Source organism: Electrophorus electricus, chromosome 6, assembly GCF_041902795.1.
Source record: "Electrophorus electricus isolate QZ-2024a chromosome 6, ASM4190279v1, whole genome shotgun sequence".
Classification (NCBI taxonomy): domain Eukaryota; kingdom Metazoa; phylum Chordata; class Actinopteri; order Gymnotiformes; family Gymnotidae; genus Electrophorus; species Electrophorus electricus.
In genome coordinates, this window is record NC_137502.1 from 30,988,372 (window position 1) to 31,010,665 (window position 22,294).

General features: G+C 41.0%; 1 protein-coding gene across 1 annotated transcript; it reads right to left on the reverse strand.

The window, feature by feature from the left end:
- Window positions 1-1,459: 1,459 nt before the first annotated feature.
- LOC113572057 (hemicentin-1-like) lies at window positions 1,460-21,205 on the reverse strand. Its single transcript, XM_081715697.1, has 20 exons — window positions 20,492-21,205; window positions 19,469-19,798; window positions 18,901-19,161; window positions 18,476-18,805; window positions 17,823-18,065; window positions 16,496-16,712; window positions 14,646-14,716; window positions 13,833-14,162; window positions 13,262-13,522; window positions 12,839-13,165; window positions 12,397-12,621; window positions 11,613-11,837; window positions 11,215-11,478; window positions 9,022-9,276; window positions 8,337-8,666; window positions 7,684-7,926; window positions 4,327-4,590; window positions 3,651-3,986; window positions 3,264-3,512; window positions 1,460-3,034 (listed from the first exon to the last, which is right to left on the reverse strand). Exons 1-20 carry the CDS (start codon window positions 20,556-20,558, stop codon window positions 2,937-2,939), a joined length of 4,926 nt encoding a protein of 1,641 aa, XP_081571823.1. The 5' UTR covers window positions 20,559-21,205; the 3' UTR covers window positions 1,460-2,936.
- Window positions 21,206-22,294: the final 1,089 nt, after the last annotated feature.

The following is a 22,294-nucleotide window of genomic DNA, read 5'->3' on the forward strand; positions in this document are numbered from 1 at the left end:
GGGTTCCAAACCTTACCAAATACTTGTCAAAATAAAAGTCTCAGTCACTGTTTTTTTTTTGGGGGGGGGGGGGGGGGGGGGGGGGGGTTAAGTGATTTTCTAAACAAATGTCACATATAGGGTTTTTTATTGTATGGTCTCAATTAATTAATAGCAGTGCAATTAAATGTAAAAATAATTGAAAAAGTTGTAAAAGAAATTATATAAAATTTTAAAGTACCTTTATAAGACTACCGTTACCTTTAGTATTATACAATACTTAGATTACTGCTACAGCCCTGTAGTCTTCATCGCCCATTGTCTGATGATATATTTGAAATATTTGCACATATTAGTTGAACAATGATTTAATTGTTTAAATTCTGCAGTGAAAATGTCATAAGAATAAGAGATGCAGTGACTAACTGTAAGAGCTGTGACTTGTTTAGCTAATAGGTTGATAGTGTCCTATGTCTTTTGCACAGCACATCTCTGTGTTGTAAAGCCTTTCCTTACAGAAACCAACAAGTAGGAAGAATCATAGTGCCAAAATTCAGAGTCCAACAGAGTGACCTTTACACTTTGACCCTGTCTCAATTCTCCATAGCTTGTTGCAAACCTTTGCAGAAATGTTACATCTTTGGGCATGTTGTAATGTTTGAATCTCAAACATTCTCAAGACCTGAAACCCCCACAGGTCTACCCTACATGTTATGGAAGCTCTCACTAATGTTTTAAGCTGTATAATTGTTTGAGTGCAAGTACTGAGATGTAAGTATTGCACAGATGCTCTGAATGTGAACAGAGAAAATGGCTGGACGGTTTATTAGCTGCGATGTCCAAGGAGGATTCCCACTTGATTCCCACTTGATTATTCTAAAGGCTTCTTAAATAATTCCACCCAGGGAGGTTTTCCTTGCAACTGTCACCACTGGCTTGCTCATTGGAGATCTGGATGCATACATTTGTAAAGCTGCTTTGTGACAACATACACTTGACTTGACTTTTAGTTATGGTACTGTTGTTCTCTGGAAGTTCTTAAGGTGCAGCTCTATAACTCTTTTGTTTTCATGCCACTGTTCAAGCTTTGACTCAAGCCATGGTTTTTTTTAGCAAGCCAGGTTGCTATGGCAACACATTTTCCACGACCTTTTTTTGTGGGCGCATTTTCACCATGATGTAGACGCTCATATTAGTAACACCATTTCTTAACCGAGTATGTTTTATGTACCTTAAATAGACTGCTTAATCTGCTACTGGCTTTCCTTTGTGTATATACAATGCAGTTCTTGCTACACTATGACATAGAACAGAGTTACATGGGAACAACTAAAATTAAACTTCCTGCATGAGTGATTCACACCTTCAATATCTAGTATAGCCTCTCAGTAGCAGCACTGGTAATGCTGCTTTTAGAGCTCTCACTTTCAAGTCTAAGGTGGAGGAGTTAGTCCGCTGAAGGAAGCTGTGGCACACTGTGTTCAGACATTCGTACGTTTTATGCAACACATCTCCATGGATACAGATCTTTCATTCAGTCTGATGACTGCAAAATGAAAAAAAAACAACAGAGAAGAAAAAGTAAAGCATTATGCAAGCGTACTTGTCACACTAGTGGTCCCCACTAGTCACTGATAACTGTTCCAGAGATAATCCTCCCAGCTGAGAACATTGGAGAGACTTTGCTGCTGTCATGGGTAAACCTTGGGAGAGTCGACATGTCCCAGAAAGGAGACATGATGTATGACAACCGCACACAAACACCATGTTTGTTGAGTACACAAGGGAGAATAAAGCACTTAAAAAAAAAAAAAAGACAATGTCTGATACACCTTGAAAATCTACAAAATCAAATATATCTTAATACAGTTGTACATTTGCTGGGTTGAAAGACTTTGAATTTTATAAAATATAGGACTCATTTGTAGGTCAGTTGAATCATCTGGTCTATGAGTATTGTAACTAAATGAATAAACACAATCATTAGGCAAAGTCCCAAAACATCCAAACATCCAGATAACCTTTTATGAGAAAGGTAATAAAGAATCATTTTAGAAAAAGCTATAAAAACAATAATCTATCACATGAGACAGGCAATGACAATGAGGTTATGGAAGAGACAGTGATGTAAATAGCTTAATTAGTTATAATGTTTCATTAAACCCTGCTTTCTCACCAGTTATCACCTTGTTTATTAAATAAGTTGAGTGATTTTAATGAACTAATTATAATTAAACTGAACAGAGTAGTTCATTGATTAAACACATGATCCACTTATTTAATAAAATATTCCTAATACCTAATTAGCATTTTAGTTAATCAGTTAAAAGCTGAAGTCCCTCAAATGCAGTAGAACAGGTTTACCAAATGAAGCATTTTTAACAGTCTCAGTGGCATTTAAAAGTGCACTGCTCTGAACTGCTGCAAGAGGTTCATTCATTATGTGCAACTCAGTGCTGACAACAAAAAATAATAATGTGAATTAATGATTAAATTACGACTATATTGGACTGTAATTATATTGAACAAAAAGCAAGTATTAGTGAAATGTCACACCATTTAGCTGTTCTTAAACAGGTGATAACCACAATAAGTTGCACATGCTTAATAAATGTCTCCAGAAAAGATAAATAAGATAAAAACATAAACACAACATTTCTCTAAAGTGGTACTGTTTACCTGACTGGGTGAGGTACATTCACAGCAGAAATATGGCGCTTTGGGGTCTGACTGACCACAGATGTATGAAGGAAAAGAGTCGTGCTCATTTCTGCACTTTAACATTACCACTGTGGAATGAAACTCAGTAGGGTCTGAGCTTGAAGATTTTCTCTAAAGTAGTAAATTGAACTCTTTGCAGGATCTTCTGAAGAACCAGGAATCTTCCTCAGTGTACACTCCTAGAGTTGGCTCACACTCAGAAAAATGGTTAACATGTCTTTGAGAAGGCTCCAACTCTAGCCAATCCTCATTTTGAGTATATAGCTAACTATCAACACCACGGCCAACCCAACAAAGGCTCCTACAATAGCCCAGAAAGTGGAGCGTTTGCCACCTATGAGGGAAACAGAACATTAATTCTGATACAAACTAATTACTACTAGTGATGGTTGCTAATATGTTAAGCACAGCTCAATTATTAGTGAATAACCTTGCAAGCAAGGTTTACTTTGAAGAGTGAAAGAATAAATTATTGACAATCTGACATAGTAGCCATGTGACAAGAAATAGATGACAGAACAGGTAAAAAGAACCAGAGATATTGGGAAAACCTCTTTACTAACCTTCAGGTTTGGCTTTGACGATGAACAGTTTGCTGACGGTGCCGATGATGTTTGAGGCAGTGCAAGTGTAGTTCCCTGAACTCAAAGAAGATGAAAACAGGAGTGGCAGGCCCTGATTAAATTCCTTTTTCATATTTGTTGAGTGCCAGGTATACCAGGGGGGTGGATTTGCTGCTACTGTGCAGTTCAACATGACGTCTTCAGACAACTGGTCAAAGATTTCCACAAGTCCGGAGGCCTCGGGGCTGTCTGTGAAAAGTGGGCATGTACTTCACAATACCACAAAGGCTTCTTCCCTTAGTAATAAAAACGTTTTGAAGTTTTCAAACCTTTTGAAGTAAAACATTCTAAGTGTTGCTGGGTAATGTAGTTTAAGTCAGGACTCACAGTGTACTGTAACATTAAGAACACCTGATGACAGTCTAGGAGCACGTTGAGTTCCAGTGCTGTCCAAGCTGAGATCCAGCTCAGCTTCACACCTGTACTGGGCTCCATCATCAGCTCTGCTAGGGATGATCCAAAATCTTGTGGAGTGGTTTACTGGACTCTCAGAGGAGTCAGAGATCGACGTCTTTGCCTCAAGAGTGTGTCCTTTGTACCACTTCACAGTGAGGAGCCGAACAGGAGCAACATTCTGAATGTCACACTGGAGCTCGTATTGTCTGCCCTCAGTCACTGGTCCTGTGTGACCCACGATGCTAATGGACACACTGTCTGGTGTTTCTGTTGAGACATAAATCTTTGTATTGAAATGGTTACATCAGCAAAATGCAACCATTTAGACATCCACAGCTTACATCTCACAACATGCTATAAAACCCAACAATGAGCTCACACAAGTCCAATTACATATCTAAAACAATGATACATATACATATGGATTACATGCCTCTTCCCCCCCCCCCCCCAAAAAAAAAAATACATTTCACCTTGTTTATAAACAATTTATGAAAGCTTCTTTGTTGGGTTCACTCAAATGAGTTAAGGACACATCAATGCCTTGACTCATTTGAGTGTTTTTGCTTTATTTAGCTATAGCGATAATTTGGACTCAACCACTCACTGTAAATATTAATTGTGAGACTGCGCTGGCAGCGTATTCCTGCTTTATTTATGATGACGTAGCAAACTGGCTTTATGTCCCACTCCACAAGCTTGGGCACACTCCAGGTGATCAGCTGGACATCGTCCCCCGTGTCCACTTGTCCCTGAGATGCCTCCCAGCCCATCCCCCTGTGGGCGATGGACGTGGAACAGTCCACTGAGATGGAAGCTCCGTATTCCAGCAGCACTACAGGAGGTGTAAGCATGACGGGGCAACTGTCAACTAGGAAGAGAAGGAAAAGAATTGAAAAGAACCGAAAAGAATCGTTTTCCTCTATATCTCGACCGCTGAAGTCAAAACTACACTGGCAAAGTCTCTTTCATTGAATGTCTTTTCCACTGCCATATCTAAAACTGTCAGCTCTGTGAAGACTAACCACATCAGACAAACATTAGACATACAGTAGTACTGTACTAGCTATGTTGGAAAGGTAACTGAAATAGCTCTATCTTTGACCAACAGGAGGCGCAAATGTTCACATTGTGCCCCACAGCAACCATGTTTTACCTACCACTGCTGTACTAATGTCTCCAACTTGGCTTTTGCAACTAAGAATTACAATTAATTTTTGTAATATTTACTTTATCTAGGTGTTTAAAATAACCTAAAATTAAACCTAAAATAAACTAAGTCTACTAATATCTATTACAATATTAACAAATGTGGAACTTAAGCAACATCTCATCTGAACTTGATTAATATTTACTAATCTAGCAAATGTAATAATAATTTTACATTTTTTTCTGGAATATTCTCTACCATAACAAAACATTGGACTCAGCACTATGCACTTCACTGTATATAAACTGCTCAGTGTGTAAAGCTCCACAATCCATCTCCTAGAGTCACTGATCAGCTATTCCTTGTTCTTCCCCCCATCAAGAGCACCAAAAAGAAGTTATACAATAAATCAAAAACAACTTTCTCAAGGGTTATATAAAAAGGTTTATGTTCAACTTCTAAAAAAAAGAAGCATTTACAAATAGCAAAAATACATAAGATCTCCAGTGCTGGAGTAGAATGCATTAGAATGAGTGGGAATACCATAGTTATGCTATTAGCAGTGAACACTGGGTGGATCTGTGCGATCAACACTGCGGAAACAGAGAAATCATGTAACAGAATTTCCTCGCACAAATCGGTAATGCATAGAAGCGCTTATTTCAGCACAGGTGTCTTGCCCACCTACTTTAACAATGTGTAATAAAACTCTAATGGGGTCACTCAGTCTCTTACATTCCTTCCATAAAACAAACATACAGTATGTTAAGTGCCTTTTTCTCCACATATTCAGTATTGAAAATACATTCTCACGTATCTACATAAACGGACAATTTCTAATTCATAATTTAACGTAAGTGTACAGCTTTTGTCAAAATAAATAAACATTTTACATCTCTTAAAAATAACCAGTGTGCTAAGGCATGTAATTTCATCGCAGAGAATAAAAAGACACAGAAAAGCATTAAGCAGTGCTGTAGGTCTAGCACATGAGACTCACACTAGCCGTTTCAGCAGTAATGTGATCTAGTGCTACATCTCTGTGTTCTGGAAGCATGATTCTGGGCAAAGATGAACCAAAGCAAATGGCAAATGCAAATAAAAACGAACATACAGTCAGGAGCCTCAAAATCTGCTGTACTGCTTCAGCAACAAGGGAAAACAGTAGTTTATTCAAAGTTGGTGTACCACTTTGGTTGTAGCAGTAAGGGATGGCAAAGTGAACATATTGTTGAATGTGTTGGTAGGCTTGACTGGCAGAGGATGACAAAACAGGTTGCTGAATGTGTTAATTGGAGCTTGGCTCAGCTAAGACCTGGTCCAATCCACTCCATCTAGACCGACAGCCAATGCAATTCCCAACATGAAGCCCCTCCTTCCATCCAGACATCAGGCAGTTGGACCTTTTTTTTTTATATAGTGGCAGAACTCAGCACGTTGGCAAAAGTCATAGAGGTGCCTCCTACGCACAGATAGTGCTCTGTGAGAGCTTCTTCATGGGAATGGAGTGGTCTTTCCCATTCTGTGCTATGTTGCCGTTCTGAGCGCTGAGGTTGGCACCCTCCACGGTGTAGGTGCCTGTCTTCTTGTTTTTGTAGTAGATGGAGTATATGCAGATGAAGATCAATGAGGTGGCCACCACCACCAGTGCAACAAAACCTGCAACCACGGGCAGGTAGTCCTCTGTGTCAGGAGAAACAAAACACACCAAAAAAAAAAAAACACACAACAACAAAAAATTTAATTGAAGTATCAGCTAATTTAGAAGTCATTTCTCCTAGCTGAGCCAAGCTCATCATCATGCTTGATCTACATGCTCATTCCTAATAGGGAGCAATGAAAGACATTGCAGTCCATGACAGAAAGCACAAAGATGGAGTAGACTTAGGAAAAACACTGTGGAAGAACTAAAAGTGACTACATTTCCCTGCTTCATGAGGTCCTCTGTCCACTAACAAGGAGATTGGAGAGAAGAACCAAGACCCACCCACAGCACGTATTGCTCAGATTCATGAACACAGTCAAAATAACACCCTCAAGGCATCAAGATGTTACTACACGTCTCTACAACAAACCCCTGTGGCAAGAGTAACAGTATGACCAGAGGCTGTAGCTCGGACCATTGCACAAGAACGCTGTCATGGTGTTGAGGGTCTGGGCTTCACCAGAGCTCTTATCACACAACAATAAGAATTTTTAATGTATCCCTTTCAACAGGACATCTGAGTCAGAGGTATTGTTTAGCTTGGACAACACTGGTTTGGGGAACATCTGAGAAGGAGGTCAGAAAGTGAATGAAATTTCTGACACAACCCTAATCAAGAACATCTTATCCAGCTAATTAATGTCTTCAAGAATATTGGGGGTGAGTGTTTCCAAACTGTTATAGTTTGACTCATCACCAACAAGTGAGCTGTCATTGCAGTCATGTACAGTGCATACTCAAGTACTATTTGTCTAGCACAAGGAATATGGTCACATTTACTTTGAAAAATGGTGTAGCTGAACTGTTCAGACAAAAAAAAAAGAGGAAGGTGGAGATGTTTCCAACAAATCAGATGCCAGAGTGAGTGCATGCCAGGCAGTCTATGTTTCCAATCTCTTCCAGGCCCTTACCAGACCTGAGTCATGGAAGAGAACTGAACTGTCTACAGATTCTCCAGAACCTGATTAGGAAACATTGCCTGCAATCTACATGTCACCCCCTGAGTGCTCTTTAAAGTGATCTTTTGGAGTTAGACTACAAGTGTCGATGAGCAGAAAAGCAATGAACAAAACTTAGAAGGAGAAAGTGTCACAAAAAAGCCGTATTACCTTTCATGACCACTTTCACTGACACAATGTCAGTACCAGCAGAGTTAGTTGCAGTGCAGTTGTACACGCCGTCATTCTCAATTGTGGCTACTGTTATGGTCAGGTTTCCACCCTCAGCTCTGGTGGAGGTCCATGAGATGACAGGTGAGGGATGACCCTCGGCCTCGCAAACAAGTACCTCTGGATAGCCCCAAAACACTGGCATGGTGGCTGGCAGTTTGCCCTTGTTGATAACAGGCTTATCTTCAGAGAGGAGGAGCAAGAACAGACAGGAAAAAAAAAAAACACCATGAGAAGAGCTTCCTCTGGATGACATGATCCATGATTTTAATTCTATGCCCTGAAGTATAAGAATAAAATTAATACTTTCTATGAATATAAGTTAAGACCTTGTGTATGAAATCATTGGAGTTGATGTTGACTTACAATGCACACTATTTATTCTGAATGGATTTGAGGACACAGTATGAGGAGGCACACCGTTCCACTTCCAGCAATCTACCACATCTAACTCGCATAATAACGTGTCATTATGTGTAAAACATGGTGACAACAGAATTTTATCTTCCATTAGAGCGCCCAGAATCACACGACATTGTCATACATCTTAAATGCTTGTTATAATGACCAGTATTCAGTGAAGAATAACTTACAGTACACAGTGATGTTGAGAGGATTTGATTTCATTGTAGGAGGAGGCTGAGGTCCTGCTGGTCCCAGTCTGAGCTCTGCCTCACACCAGTAGTCAGCTGCATCATCAGCTCTGCTGGGGGAGATCTGGAGTGTAGCAGACTGGTTCACTGGAGTCTTGATGGAGTCATTAAAGAATGTATCTGTCAGTAGAGTTTGTCCCTTGTACCACTTCACAGTGAGGAGCTGAACAGGAGCAACATTCTGAACGTCACACTGGAGCTCGTACTGTGTGCCCTCGATCACTGGTCCTGTGTGATTCACGATGCTAATGGACACATTGTCTGGAGTTTCTGAAAAGGAATAAATATTATAAAAATGCTTGAAAAAATTGAAAAAAGAAACAAGGAATATTACATCAACACAGTCATTGCGCTGTGTAATGTTTATTGTTAAAATTCATGCTTGTGAAAACAGGTGGTGCAAATTTCTATCAAAAAATGCAAAGAAAAAAGTAAACAAAAAAAATGAACAAAGAAAATAAACCAACAAATGTTTGTACTGGTGTGCACCTAAATAAAAGACTGCACACTTCCTGTATAGAGTAATGTCCACATGTTTTGTACACCTAAATAAAAGACTGCACACTTCCTGTATAGAGTAATGTCCACATGTTTTGTACACCTAAATAAAAGACTGCGCACTTACTGTATAGAGTAATGTCCACATGTTTTGTACAGGTGTCAAGCCCGATAAATTTTCCGGTGCACCGTGGCGTTTCATCCCAGTTCTTAAACTGTGAGGAGTTAACTAGCAGGGTTCCATTATTAACTCTGTGGTTTAAAAATTCCCAGTGCAAGTCAGAAGGCGACACCGACGTATTACATTCCACCACAACGGATCCTCTGTATTCCAAGACGACATGAGAAGGGTTCACAATAAGAGGACATAGAGCCTCTGCACCTGCATAAAAAAGGGCATATACTGTTATATTATTTTTATATTACATGCTTAAACCTGCATCCACGATCTGACCACGGTTACAACGGTTTATGAATAGCACATAAATACAGAAAATCGGTTAAACTCAAAACAGGAAGGAGACTCTTGTGTGGACCAGGTTCCAGAGTTTCCTCTGACATTCTTTAGTGGAATGTCACGTCAAACGTAACGTCTAATCACACAAACGTTGCTTAGTATCAATAAAATATAAATATCGAATATCATGATTTGTTCGATGTTTAGTGGTCTTGGATGAAAATCCGCACTCGACTTGTATATAACGCTTATGTGTAACACAAGCTCCACATTACAACAGCCCAGTTTTAAATGTGTTTTCGAAGAGCATGTCACTTTCAATTGTTGACCGAAATGTTATAGCAGAAGGTTCTTAAGCTAAACGTTTTCTGAACTTCAGTAACCGAACAGTGTTGGAGTGCCAAAACAAGCTTGTAGTAAATAAATGTGAAGAAAATGCTCCCACCCTCCAGTACACAGGGAAGCGTCAGCAAATCCAGAATTAGGCTTGTGTACAGTATTCGATAATGGTACAAAAATGACATTTTTCTGTACCGTACTGTTACTCGGTTGTTATTCTGTAATCTTGGCAGTGGTTGGACACCACATGTTCAACGGATGTAACGCAGCTCCTTCTGAATTTCCATTCGAGGAGGCAAGAGTCCCAACGTTTACCCCGGCAAAAGCTGCACCTTCTGCCTTCGAATCCCATTCTAAGACAGGAAAACACCCTCCCCCACTTCGCCAACAAAGTGGTGTAACTGTGTTTGATTAAAATGCCCCAGATCCTTAAAACAGCCCTTAGTTGTCTTTTTATCACAGGGCCAGCCTTACGGAGGTCGATATTGACGAAAGCCGAATTAATATTTCGGGAAAATGTCATTAGCACGTTATCTGTTCACACAAGAAGATTTTTCATTGGTGTAACCATTTCGAACAAAGTATTCCAAAAGATCGAGATACGTCCTGCCTGGAAATGGACTACGTTACCGCTACATTCTGCGCACTGAACCGTCTTCCTAGTTTTGAACAACCACAATCGATGAAAACTGATCTTATCCTCAACGTTGCCCTGTTACTTGCACCCTACCCAAGTCAAAAACATTGTTAGGTTCTCGTTGCGTGCTAAAGTAAATCCAGAGACAGTCCATCCCCGGAACAGTCAGGATGAATTCAGCTAACCTCAACATACAGCCAAAACACAGTGTTTGACATACATGTGTCATATTGTGCAACCTTTAATACTTAGTAAACATTTTTCATTTACCTAGTAAATATACGTTTACCACAGGGGCTGGAACCCATAACTGTTACAGTTTGGATCAATACCACATAATTTCAGGCATTTAACCCCTAACTCCTGTAATTGCGATTGAACAGCAGCTGTGATTTTGACATTTGTCTTTGTGGTATAGCCCCAGCTTTTTGCATTAACATTAAAATATCATTAAAGACTTTAAATGTTCTTGTGTTCATTTGGAAGCAGAGCTCATTTTTCCTAAGAAACTCCAGCTGTTTTCTTTAGTGCTCATATCACTGTATACAATGGTCTAGTTGGAATGAATTTAATATTGAATTGTTGTCATATCACCAACAATATCAACTGGCCCTTATTTAGCGATTTCCATAAATAGTTTGATGATTGTGCAACAACAGAAAAAAATTTAATGACAGCTACTGTGCAATAGTGAAGTATCCTTATCCTATGTACTGGTTGTTTAATACTTTGTCAGAGTTTGGAAAATGTGCAACATTGATAGTTGTTTTATAATAGTGGCTCTGTGTCTAGACTAAGAAAGGTTTCCAATGGTCCTTCACCATTGGCATTGTAATTTAGTCCAAAACTAATCCAAACGGGCCCATAGTAAGAAGGTTAATCCTTACCTTGGACATCAACTCTAACAGTCAGATTCGTTTTCCCCAGAGTATTGCTGGCAATGCAAGTGTACGTGCCCGTGTTATTTCCACTGGCACTGGCTATGGAGAGCTTGGACACGCCGTCTTCACTCACAATCCTCACGTTGGGTTCTGGGTGGTAGATCCATTCATAATCTGGCCGAGGCCAGGCAGAGGAAGTGCAATTCAGATCCACTTTGGACCCCTGAGTTACAGACTGATCATTCAGCCCCATAATGTCCGAAGGAGAGTCTGAGAAAAGAGCAAAGTCCATATAAGGCCACCTTTTTCTGCCATGTTACTATGGTTACTATTGATGTACTGGGAATGTATACCACTACTGAAGATGTACACTTCTTTATTGGCATGGAAAAACACTCACTTACACTGCACCTCGATTTCCAGTGTGTGATTGGAGGTGGAGTTGTTCACTGCTACTAGGACGTATTTCCCTGCATCAGCCCTTTGCATTCTTTGTGGGAAATACACTCTCTGTTCCTCCTTAAACCAAGTCACTTCAGGTGGTGGAAAACCTTCAGCTGTACAGTTGGGCTCCACTTCCTCGTTCTCTAGAACTGTGATATGTTTTCTACATGAAATCTCTGGTCCATCTGCAGGAGGGGAGAAGACAGCCTAAATTAAGTGAGTATGTGTAGTGTTATGTAGAAAGCAGAAAAACAGAGAAAGTCACACACTGCATGTCATCAGGTGTGCATCACTAGTGTGTAAAGTCCCATTTATTGTTATTACTTGATTTCTTTGGCCATTGTATTCTGATAATAATTATAAGTGATGTCAACTATTTGCACGTCTTCAGTTGTGTGATGTCAACACTGGTCCAACAGTGTGAGGCTGGTGAACTCTCTCCTTGAAGCGTATGAATCTAGCCAATGCTTTCCTTTACACTGCCATCTTTTCAGTGAAATTCAGAAGCTGCCTAAATCGGTTAGCACATTGTTTACAGTCTTTTTCCAGCCTTTCCGAATGCAGTCTCATGAAGCCCCATCCACAGATGGGGAATCTGATCCTCACATGATCCACATTTTCTCATTTTGCCAGTGGACACAGACAAAGTTAAAGCAGTTCAAATGCTTTTCAGATTCTCCCTCCCTACCACACTCATCCTAAAATGAGATGAAAGAAATCCATAAAACACATCAATATACTTACACATCACAAACACCATCAGATGCTGCCGAGTATCTTCATTAATGTACATGGTGTAATTATGTCTGTTTTCTGTCCTCCTGAGTGGGCTGGTGGGGTCAATGGGCTTCCCTGCCTTCAGCCATCTAGGCTCAGGCAGTGGATTTCCTGTGACACTGCAGTAGCCCTCCAGGTTCTCTCCCTCCTTTAGCCACACATACTCAGGACAGTCGGAAATTTCAGGACCATCTAGGAGTTGAGCGGAGTAGAGATCATTACACCAAGCACACCGTTCCACTTCCAGCAATCTACCACATCTAACTCGCATAATAACGTGTCATTATGTGTAAAACATGGTGACAACAGAATTTTATCTTTCATTAGAGCGCCCGGAATCACACGACATTGTCATACATCTTAGATGCTTGTGATAATGACCAGTATTCATATGTGAAGAATAACTTACAATGCACAGTGATGTGGAGAGGATCTGATTTCATTGTAGGAGGCTGAGGTGCTGCTGGTCCCAGTCTGAGCTCTGCCTCACACCAGTAGTCAGCTGCATCATCAGCTCTGCTGGGGGAGATCTGGAGTGTAGCAAACCTGTTCACTGGAGTCTTGGTGGGGTCATTAAAGAATGTGTCTGTCAGTAGAGTTTGTCCCTTGTACCACTTCACAGTGAGGCGGTGAACAGGAGCAACATTCTGAACGTCACACTGGAGCTCGTACTGTGTGCCCTCGGTCACTGGTCCTGTGTGATTCACGATGCTAATGGACACATTGTCTGGAGTTTCTGTCACAAAAAAAGGGAGATTTTTGTGCTTTTTGGGGTTTTTTTGGGGGGGGGAGAATAAGTATTAAAGGCAACCAGTAATACGCAGCAACTCACTATACACAATAACTGGGAGATGCCTTTTATCTGGTTTTGTTTGGTTTTTTATGTTAATGTAGCATAATGGCTTTATGTCCCACTCCTCAAGCCTAGGCACGTTCCAGGTGATCAGCTGGACACCCTCCTGCGGGTCCACAGCTCCCTGAGACACCTCCCAGGCCATCCCAAAATGTGGTTTGGAAGTGGAGCAGTTCACTGAGACAGACGTTCCGTATTCCACCACCACTGCAGGAGGCTGAAGAACAACAGGACAGTTACCTGCCAAAAGAAAGGAACATGAGTAACATGCAGGTGACCTGCTCAGAGCCTATTGGGAAAAAGCACTGAATCTGTATCAACTCATTTTGAACCTTTTTTAATGATGGGAAAAGGTCCATGTGTCTTTCCTCATTCAGTTTTGGTTTTTAAATCAAACAAGTAAAACTGTTTACACTCTTTTGTTTATTATTTATGAATGAAATATGATCTCAGAGATCCATCAGAAACATCAACTGAAACTGAACTGATATTTAAGATGTCAGAATAGCATGTCATCAAGCGTAAAGGAGACAGTCTGTGGCGTACTCACAGTATACTGTAACAAGAAGAGGCTCTGACATCTCAGTTGTAGGAGGCTGAGGTCCTGCTTGTCTCTGTCTCAGCACCGCCTCACACCGGTACTCAGCTCCATCATCAGTTGTGTTGGCAAAGATCCAGTATGTCGCAGACTTGTCCACTGGAGTCTTGATGGAGTCATTAAAGGACGTATCTGTCAGTAGAGTTTGTCCTTTGTACCACCTCACAGTGAGGAGCTGATCAGGAGCAACATTCTGAATGTCACACCGGAGCTCATACCATGTGCCCTCAATCATTGGTCCTGTGTGACCCACGACACTGATGGACACCATGTTTGGAGATCCTGAGAAGGAAATCAAATCACATTTTTGTCAGTAAAATGTAGGAAGTTGAAAGACGTAGGGGCTCTTTTGTGAAACTTGTACAGACGTTTTCGAAACATTCACATCACATCTGTACACATCACAAGCATCTGGTGGTTAAATGTCATGTGATCACTAATTAAAATAATTTGTTTTTCACAACATATCATGACTACCCATTTCTTACTGCCTTAATCTCATTATGTAAACTACGTCAGACATACTTAAATGTACTACAATGTAGGCTTCTGAAATGCATCAAAATGGAATTATAATGTAAGATTCAGGGTAATGATAGGTAAGCCATATGTTTAGATATAGATATTTTGACAATAGCACAAGCTGTTTTAATACCAGTAGAGTTATTGGAACAATATCGCACTTTAGTCTAGCATACAAGTCTACTAACCCTGCACATTTCGCATAGCTGGCGTGGCAACCTTGACCGCTGACATATTGCGAACTTTCCACACAGCGTACAGCGGTAGTTTGGGTAGTTTCCACGCGCAAGGAAGGACGCAGCAAACTGAACGCTCTTTAGACGGAGTGTCACAATAATACTAAAAATCTTTAACTTATCAAAACGTTAACGCAGTAAAAAACACGAATCCTGTCTCCGTTCTACTCGTATGGTAGCCGAACAGCCAAGCCTACAGAAGTAAATATCTCAACTTACCTGCGACATTTTTGCAAAGATAAAGCAGCAATACGAGAAAAATCCGAAATAAAATTCCTTTACACATTTGATCCCAAACTGTTGAGGATATCAGTCTGATTTAGAAATGCGTTTTATGCGTCGCAACGGCGCGTATGCTTAAAATAGACTAAGCTTTAAAGCGTGTGAATGGTGGAGCGGTCTCGTGCCAGCCACTGCTACCACGGATAAGCTGAAGGACTCGCACTTCACGACAGAACGGAGAGTTGTGCTCGAGTTTGGACCGACACTCCTCCTTCGTTCGTAGTGCGTGAGGGGGCGGACGGTGCTGCTGCATTACCGAAAGAATCTGCTAAAATGTTCATTAGCAAGCAGTTTTTTTTTTCTGCAAGTGGTGGGTCTCGGTCCATAACGGTTGAACAAAGTAGGCAATCCTGAAGACGCATTTGCTGGCCTCACTTTGTCACCATTTAGCGATTTTTGCTCCCGTGGCACTCTTTAACGTGATCTCTCCGGTAAATTCCATTTAAATTCCCCCCCATCAAGAGCACCAAAAAGAAGTTATACAATAAATCAAAAACAAATTTCTCAAGGGTTATATAAAAAGGTTTATGTTCAACTTCTAAAAAAAAAAAGAAGCATTTACAAATAGCAAAAATACATAAGATCTCCAGTGCTGGAGTAGAATGCATTAGAATGAGTGGGAATACCATAGTTACGCTATTAGCAGTGAACACTGGGTGGATCTGTGCGATCAACACTGCGGAAACAGAGAAATCATGTACAGCAGAAAACAGAATTTCCTCGCACAAATCGGTAATGCATAGAAGCGCTTATTTCAGCACAGGTGTCTTGCCCACCTACTTTAACAATGTGTAATAAAACTCTAATGGGGTCACTCAGTCTCTTACATTCCTTCCATAAAACAAACATACAGTATATTAAGTGCCTTTTTCTCCACATATTCAGTATTGAAAATACATTCTCACGTATCTACATAAACGGACAATTTCTAATTCATAATTTAACGTAAGTGTACAGCTTTTGTCAAAAATAAATAACATTTTACATCTCTTAAAAATAACCAGTGTGCTAAGGCATGTAATTTCATCGCAGAGAATAAAAAGACACGGAAAAGCATTAAGCAGTGCTGTAGGTCTAGCACATGAGACTCACACTAGCCGTTTCAGCAGTAATGTGATCTAGTGCTACATCTCTGTGTTCTGGAAGCATGATTCTGGGCAAAGATGAACCAAAGCAAATGGCAAATGCAAATAAAAACGAACCTACAGTCAGGAGCCTCAAAATCTGCTGTACTTCTTCAGCAACGAGGGAAAACAGTAGTTTATTCAAAGTGAGCTCCACTAATACAACATAAAATCTTGGTTGTAGCAGTAAGGGATGGCAAAGTGAACATATTGTTGAATGTGTTGGTAGGCTTGATTGGCAGAGGATGACAAAACAGGTTGCTGAATGTGTTAATTGGAGCTTGGCTCAACTAAGACCTGGTCCCATCCACTCCATCTAGACCGACAGCCAATGCAATTGCCAACATGAAGCCCCTCCTTCCATCCAGACATCAGGCAGTTGGACCTTTTTTTTTTTTTTAATAGTGGCAGAACTCAGCACGTTGGCAAAAGTCATAGAGGTGCCTCCTACGCACAGATAGTGCTCTGTGAGAGCTTCTTCATGGGAATGGAGTGGTCTTTCCCATTCTTTGCTATGTTCCCTTTCTGAGCGCTGGGGTTGGCACCCTCCATGGTGTAGGCGCCCATCTTCTTATTTTTGTAGTAGATGGAGTATATGCAGATGAAGATCAATGAGGTGGCCACCACCACCAGTGCAACAAAACCTGCAACCATGGGCAGGTAGTCCTCTGTGTCAGAAGAAACAAAACACAACAACAAAACATTTAATTGAAGTAACAGCTAATTTAGAAGTCATTTCTCCTAGCTGAGCCAAGCTCATCATCATGCTTGATCTACATGCTCATTCCTAATAGGGAGCAATGAAAGACATTGCAGTCCATGACAGAAAGCACAAAGATGGAGTAGACTTAGGAAAAACACTGTGGAAGAACTAAAAGTGACTACATTTCCCTGCTTCATGAGGTCCTCTGTCCACTAACAAGGAGATTGGAGAGAAGAACCAAGACCCACCCACAGCACGTATTGCTCAGATTCATGAACACAGTCAAAATAACACCCTCAAGGCATCAAGATGTTACTACACATCTCTACAACAAACCCCTGTGGCAAGAGTAACAGCATGACCAGAGGCTGTAGCTCGGACCATCGCACAAGAACGCTGTCATGGTGTTGAGGGTCTGGGCTTCACCAGAGCTCTTATCACACAACAATAAGAATTTTTAATGTATCCCTTCCAACAGGACATCTGAGTCAGAGGTATTGTTTAGCTTGGACAACACTGGTTTGGGGAACATCTGAGAAGGAGGTCAGAAAGTGAATGAAATTTCTGACACAACCCTAATCAAGAATGTCTTATCCAGCTAATTAATGTCTTCAAGAATATTGGGGGTGAGTGTTTCCAAACTGTTATAGTTTGACTCATCACCAACAATTGAGCTGTCATTGCAGTCATGTACAGTGCATACTCAAGTACTATTTGTCTATCACAAGGAATATGGTCACGTTTACTTTGAAAAATGGTGTAGCTGAACTGTTCAGACAAAAAAAAAAAAGGAAGGTGGAGATGTTTCCAACAAATCAGATGCCAGAGTGAGTGCATGCCAGGCAGTCTATGTTTCCAATCTCTTCCAGGCCCTTACCAGACCTGAGTCATGGAAGAGAACTGAACTGTCTACAGATTCTCCAGAACCTGATTAGGAAACATTGCCTGCAATCTACATGTCACCCCCTGAGTGCTCTTTAAAGTGATCTTTTGGAGTTAGACTACAAGTGTCGATGAGCAGAAAAGCAATGAACAAAACTTAGAAGGAGAAAGTGTCACAAAAAAGCCGTATTACCTTTCATGACCACTTTCACTGACACAATGTCAGTACCAGCAGAGTTAGTTGCAGTGCAGTTGTACACACCGTCATTCTCAATTGTGGCTACTGTTATGGTCAGGTTTCCACCCTCAGCTCTGGTGGAGGTCCATGAGATGACAGGTGAGGGATGACCCTCGGCCTCGCAAACAAGTACCTCTGGATAGCCCCAAAACACTGGCACGGTGGCTGGCAGTTTGCCCTTGTTGATAACAGGCTTATCTTCAGAGAGGAGGAGCAAGAACAGACAGGAAAAAAAAAAAACACCATGAGAAGAGCTTCCTCTGGATGACATGATCCATGATTTTAATTCTATGCCCTGAAGTATAAGAATAAAATTAATACTTTCTATGAATATAAGTTAAGACCTTGTGTATGAAATCATTGGAGTTGATGTTGACTTACAATGCACACTATTTATTCTGAAGGGATTTGAGGACACAGTATGAGGAGGCACACCGTTCCACTTCCAGCAATCTACCACATCTAACTCGCATAATAACGTGTCATTATGTGTAAAACATGGTGACAACAGAATTTTATCTTTCATTAGAGCGCCCAGAATCACACGACATTGTCATACATCTTAGATGCTTGTTATAATGACCAGTATTCAGTGAAGAATAGCTTACAATTCACAGTGATGTGGAGAGGATCTGATTTCATTGTAGGAGGAGGCTGAGGTGCTGCTGGTCCCAGTCTGAGCTCTGCCTCACACCAGTAGTCAGCTGCATCATCAGCTCTGCTGGGGGAGATCTGGAGTGTAGCAGACTGGTTCACTGGAGTCTTGGTGGGGTCATTAAAGAATGTGTCTGTCAGTAGAGTTTGTCCCTTGTACCACTTCACAGTGAGGCGGTGAACAGGAGCAACATTCTGAACGTCACACTGGAGCTCGTACTGTGTGCCCTCAGTCACTGGTCCTGTGTGATTCACGATGCTAATGGACACACTGTCTGGAGTTTCTGTCACAAAAAAAGTGAGATTTTTGTGCTTTTGGGGGGGTTTTTTTAGGAAAAAGAATAAGTATAAAGGCAACCAGTAAGACGCAGCAACTCACTATACACAATAACTGGGAGATGCCTTTTATCCGGTCTTTCTTGGTTTTTTATGTTAATGTAGCATAATGGCTTTATGTCCCACTCCTCAAGCCTAGGCACGTTCCAGGTGATCAGCTGGACACCCTCCTGCGGGTCCACAGCTCCCTGAGACACCTCCCAGGCCATCTCAAAATGTGGTTTGGAAGTGGAGCAGTTCGCTGAGACAGAAGTTCCGTATTCCACCACCACTGCAGGAGGCTGAAGAACAACAGGACAGTTACCTGCCAAAAGAAAGGAACATGAGTAACATGCAGGTGACCTGCTCAGAGCCTATTGGGAAAAAGCACTGAATCTGTATCAACTCATTTTGAACCTTTTTTAATGATGGGAAAAGGTCCATGTATCTTTCATCATTCAATTTTGGTTTTTAAATCAAACAAGTAAAACTGTTTACACTCCTTTGTTTATTATTTATGAATGAAATATGATCTCAGAGATCCATCAGAAACAGCTGAAACTGAACTGATATTTAAGATGTCAGAATAGTATGTCATCAAGCGTAAAGGAGACAGTCTGTGGCGTACTCACAGTATACTGTAACAAGAAGAGGCTCTGACATCTCAGTTGTAGGAGGCTGAGGTCCTGCTTGTCTCTGTCTCAGCACCGCCTCACACCGGTACTCAGCTCCATCATCAGTTGTGTTGGCAAAGATCCAGTATGTCGCAGACTTGTCCACTGGAGTCTTGATGGAGTCATTAAAGGACGTATCTGTCAGTAGAGTTTGTCCTTTGTACCACCTCACAGTGAGGAGCTGATCAGGAGCAACTTTCTGAACGTCACACCGGAGCTCATACCATGTGCCCTCAACCATTGGTCCTGTGTGACCCACGACACTGATGGACACCATGTTTGGAGTTCCTGACAAGAAAATCAAATCACATTGTCAGTAAAATGTATGAAGTTGAAAGAGGCAGGGGCTCTTTTGTGAAACTTGTACAGACGTTTTCGAAACATTCACATCACATCTGTACACATCACAAGCATCTGGTGGTTAAATGTCATGTGATCACTAATTAAAATAATTTGTTTTTCACAACATATCATGACTACCCATTTCTTACTGCCTTAATCTCATTATGTAAACTACGTCAGACATACTTAAATGTACTACAATGTAGGCTTCTGAAATGCATCAAAATGGAATTATAATGTAAGATTCAGGGTAATGATATGTAAGCCATATGTTTAGATATAGATATTTTGACAATAGCACAAGCTGTTTTAATACCAGATAGAGTTATTGGAACAATATCGCACTTTAGTCTAGCATACAAGTCTACTAACCCTGCACATTTCGCATAGCTGGCGTGGCAACCTTGACCGCTGACATATTGCGAACTTTCCACACAGCGTACAGCGGTAGTTTGGGTAGTTTCCACGCGCAAGGAAGGACGCAGCAAACTGAACGCTCTTTAGACGGAGTGTCACAATAATACTAAAAATCTTTAACTTATCAAAACGTTAACGCAGTAAAAAACACGAATCCTGTCTCCGTTCTACTCGTATGGTAGCCGAACAGCCAAGCCTACAGAAGTAAATATCTCAACTTACCTGCGACATTTTTGCAAAGATAAAACAGCAATACGAGAAAAATCCGAAATAAAATTCCTTTACACATTTGATCCCAAACTGTTGAGGATATCAGTCTGATTTAGAAATGCGTTTTATGCGTCGCAACGGCGCGTATGCTTAAAATAGCCTAAGCTTTAAAGCGTGTGAATGGTGGAGCGGTCTCGTGCCAGCCACTGCTACCACGGATAAGCTGAAGGACTCGCACTTCACGACAGAACGGAGAGTTGTGCTCGAGTTTGGACCGACACTCCTCCTTCGTTCGTAGTGCGTGATGAGGCGGACGGGGCTGCTGCATTACTGAAAGAATCTGCTAAAATGTTCATTAGCAAGCAGTTTTTTTCTGCAAGTGGTGGGTCTCGGTCCATAACGGTTGAACAAAGTAGGCAATCCTGAAGACGCATTTGCTGGCCTCACTTTGTCATCATTTAGCGATTTTTGCTCCCGTGGCACTCTTTAACGTGATCTCTCCGGTAAATTCCATTAAAAAAAAACTGCCACTTGTAAATCCCGAGGCCTGTGTTCACACTGATACAGGCTTTCAGATTAATGTCGGGGGTTTGGATTCTACTCATGATTCAGACGCTTTGGCTTTTTGTACTTTCTTTCTTCCACAAGTTTGCTTGTGTCCTTTCAGAGCATACGGGTTATGTTATTTACGTCTCATACATAAGTAACTACTTATATGTGATACGACTTTTCTGGTACTACTTTTAATGAAAAAACGACAAAGCTGGTTATCGGTCTTTTCATTTTGATTGTCCTATGTAGACAGCACAAACATACGCGTTTTCTTATTCCAAGTCACGCTAGTCAAATAGGAATTATTCGAACAACAGGATGCGCAGAAGATACCACAGGATATTCCTTGGAAGAACAGGTTAAAGGTCACTGTTTGTCATCATCCTCAATTTCCTTTTTCTGTAAAGGAAAAATAAACATCATAGTATGTATTTTTCCACTGTTTGAGTTAACCACAATTTGGGCCTTGCAGCTTATAACTGTAAAATCATTTCTAAGGTAGTGTGGAGAGTAATTCCTCACAGAATCCCTGGGGCGTAGATCCTGAGGTTACAATGGAATTTTTATTGAAAGTAGCCAAATTGGTGGACAATGGACAAGAGAGATTAATGTGAGTAAGTGAGTAATACAGTTTCATTTAATCTCCTACTCCCTGTTCCTCTCAGTGAAATTCGCACTAGATGCAGAAGTGCATTATCAGATGAACGGAAGGGGTGTGAGCGTGAAAGAAACACTGGCCACACATTCTGGTGGGACAACAGGACAGGATGTGTGCATGCGCAGTGGAGTGAGGAGTCTGGGTGGGTCCAGGTTTGACTCTCCTGATCTGCCTGAGCTGTGTGTGCATAAAGTCTCTCTGTCTGAATAGGCTAACAAGCACCAAGCAGTCTCACTGCTTATTGGACCCACACACACAAGCAGTGAATTTGTAATTAAACAGTGACACAGCTTTTGCAGGTTTTGGCTCTGCTTTCTTTGGACCTGAAAATAAATGATGTACATGTTAAAGTTCTCGGCGAGCTGTGGATCGCTATTCCCTAGTTTAGAACAAAGTTGCGAATACATCATTCAAAGGCGTTGCCAAAACATTAGGCGCATCAGAATTAACCATTTGATACATTGTTATAATGCTCAGCAATAGCAAACCTAGCAGACCACTGTGAGCAATGAATACTTTCAGTCATGAAGAACAACTAAAGAAAAGAACACTGTCTCAGATGTAGACATGCATAGGTCAAAGATGCATAACCCCCCTCAGTGGGT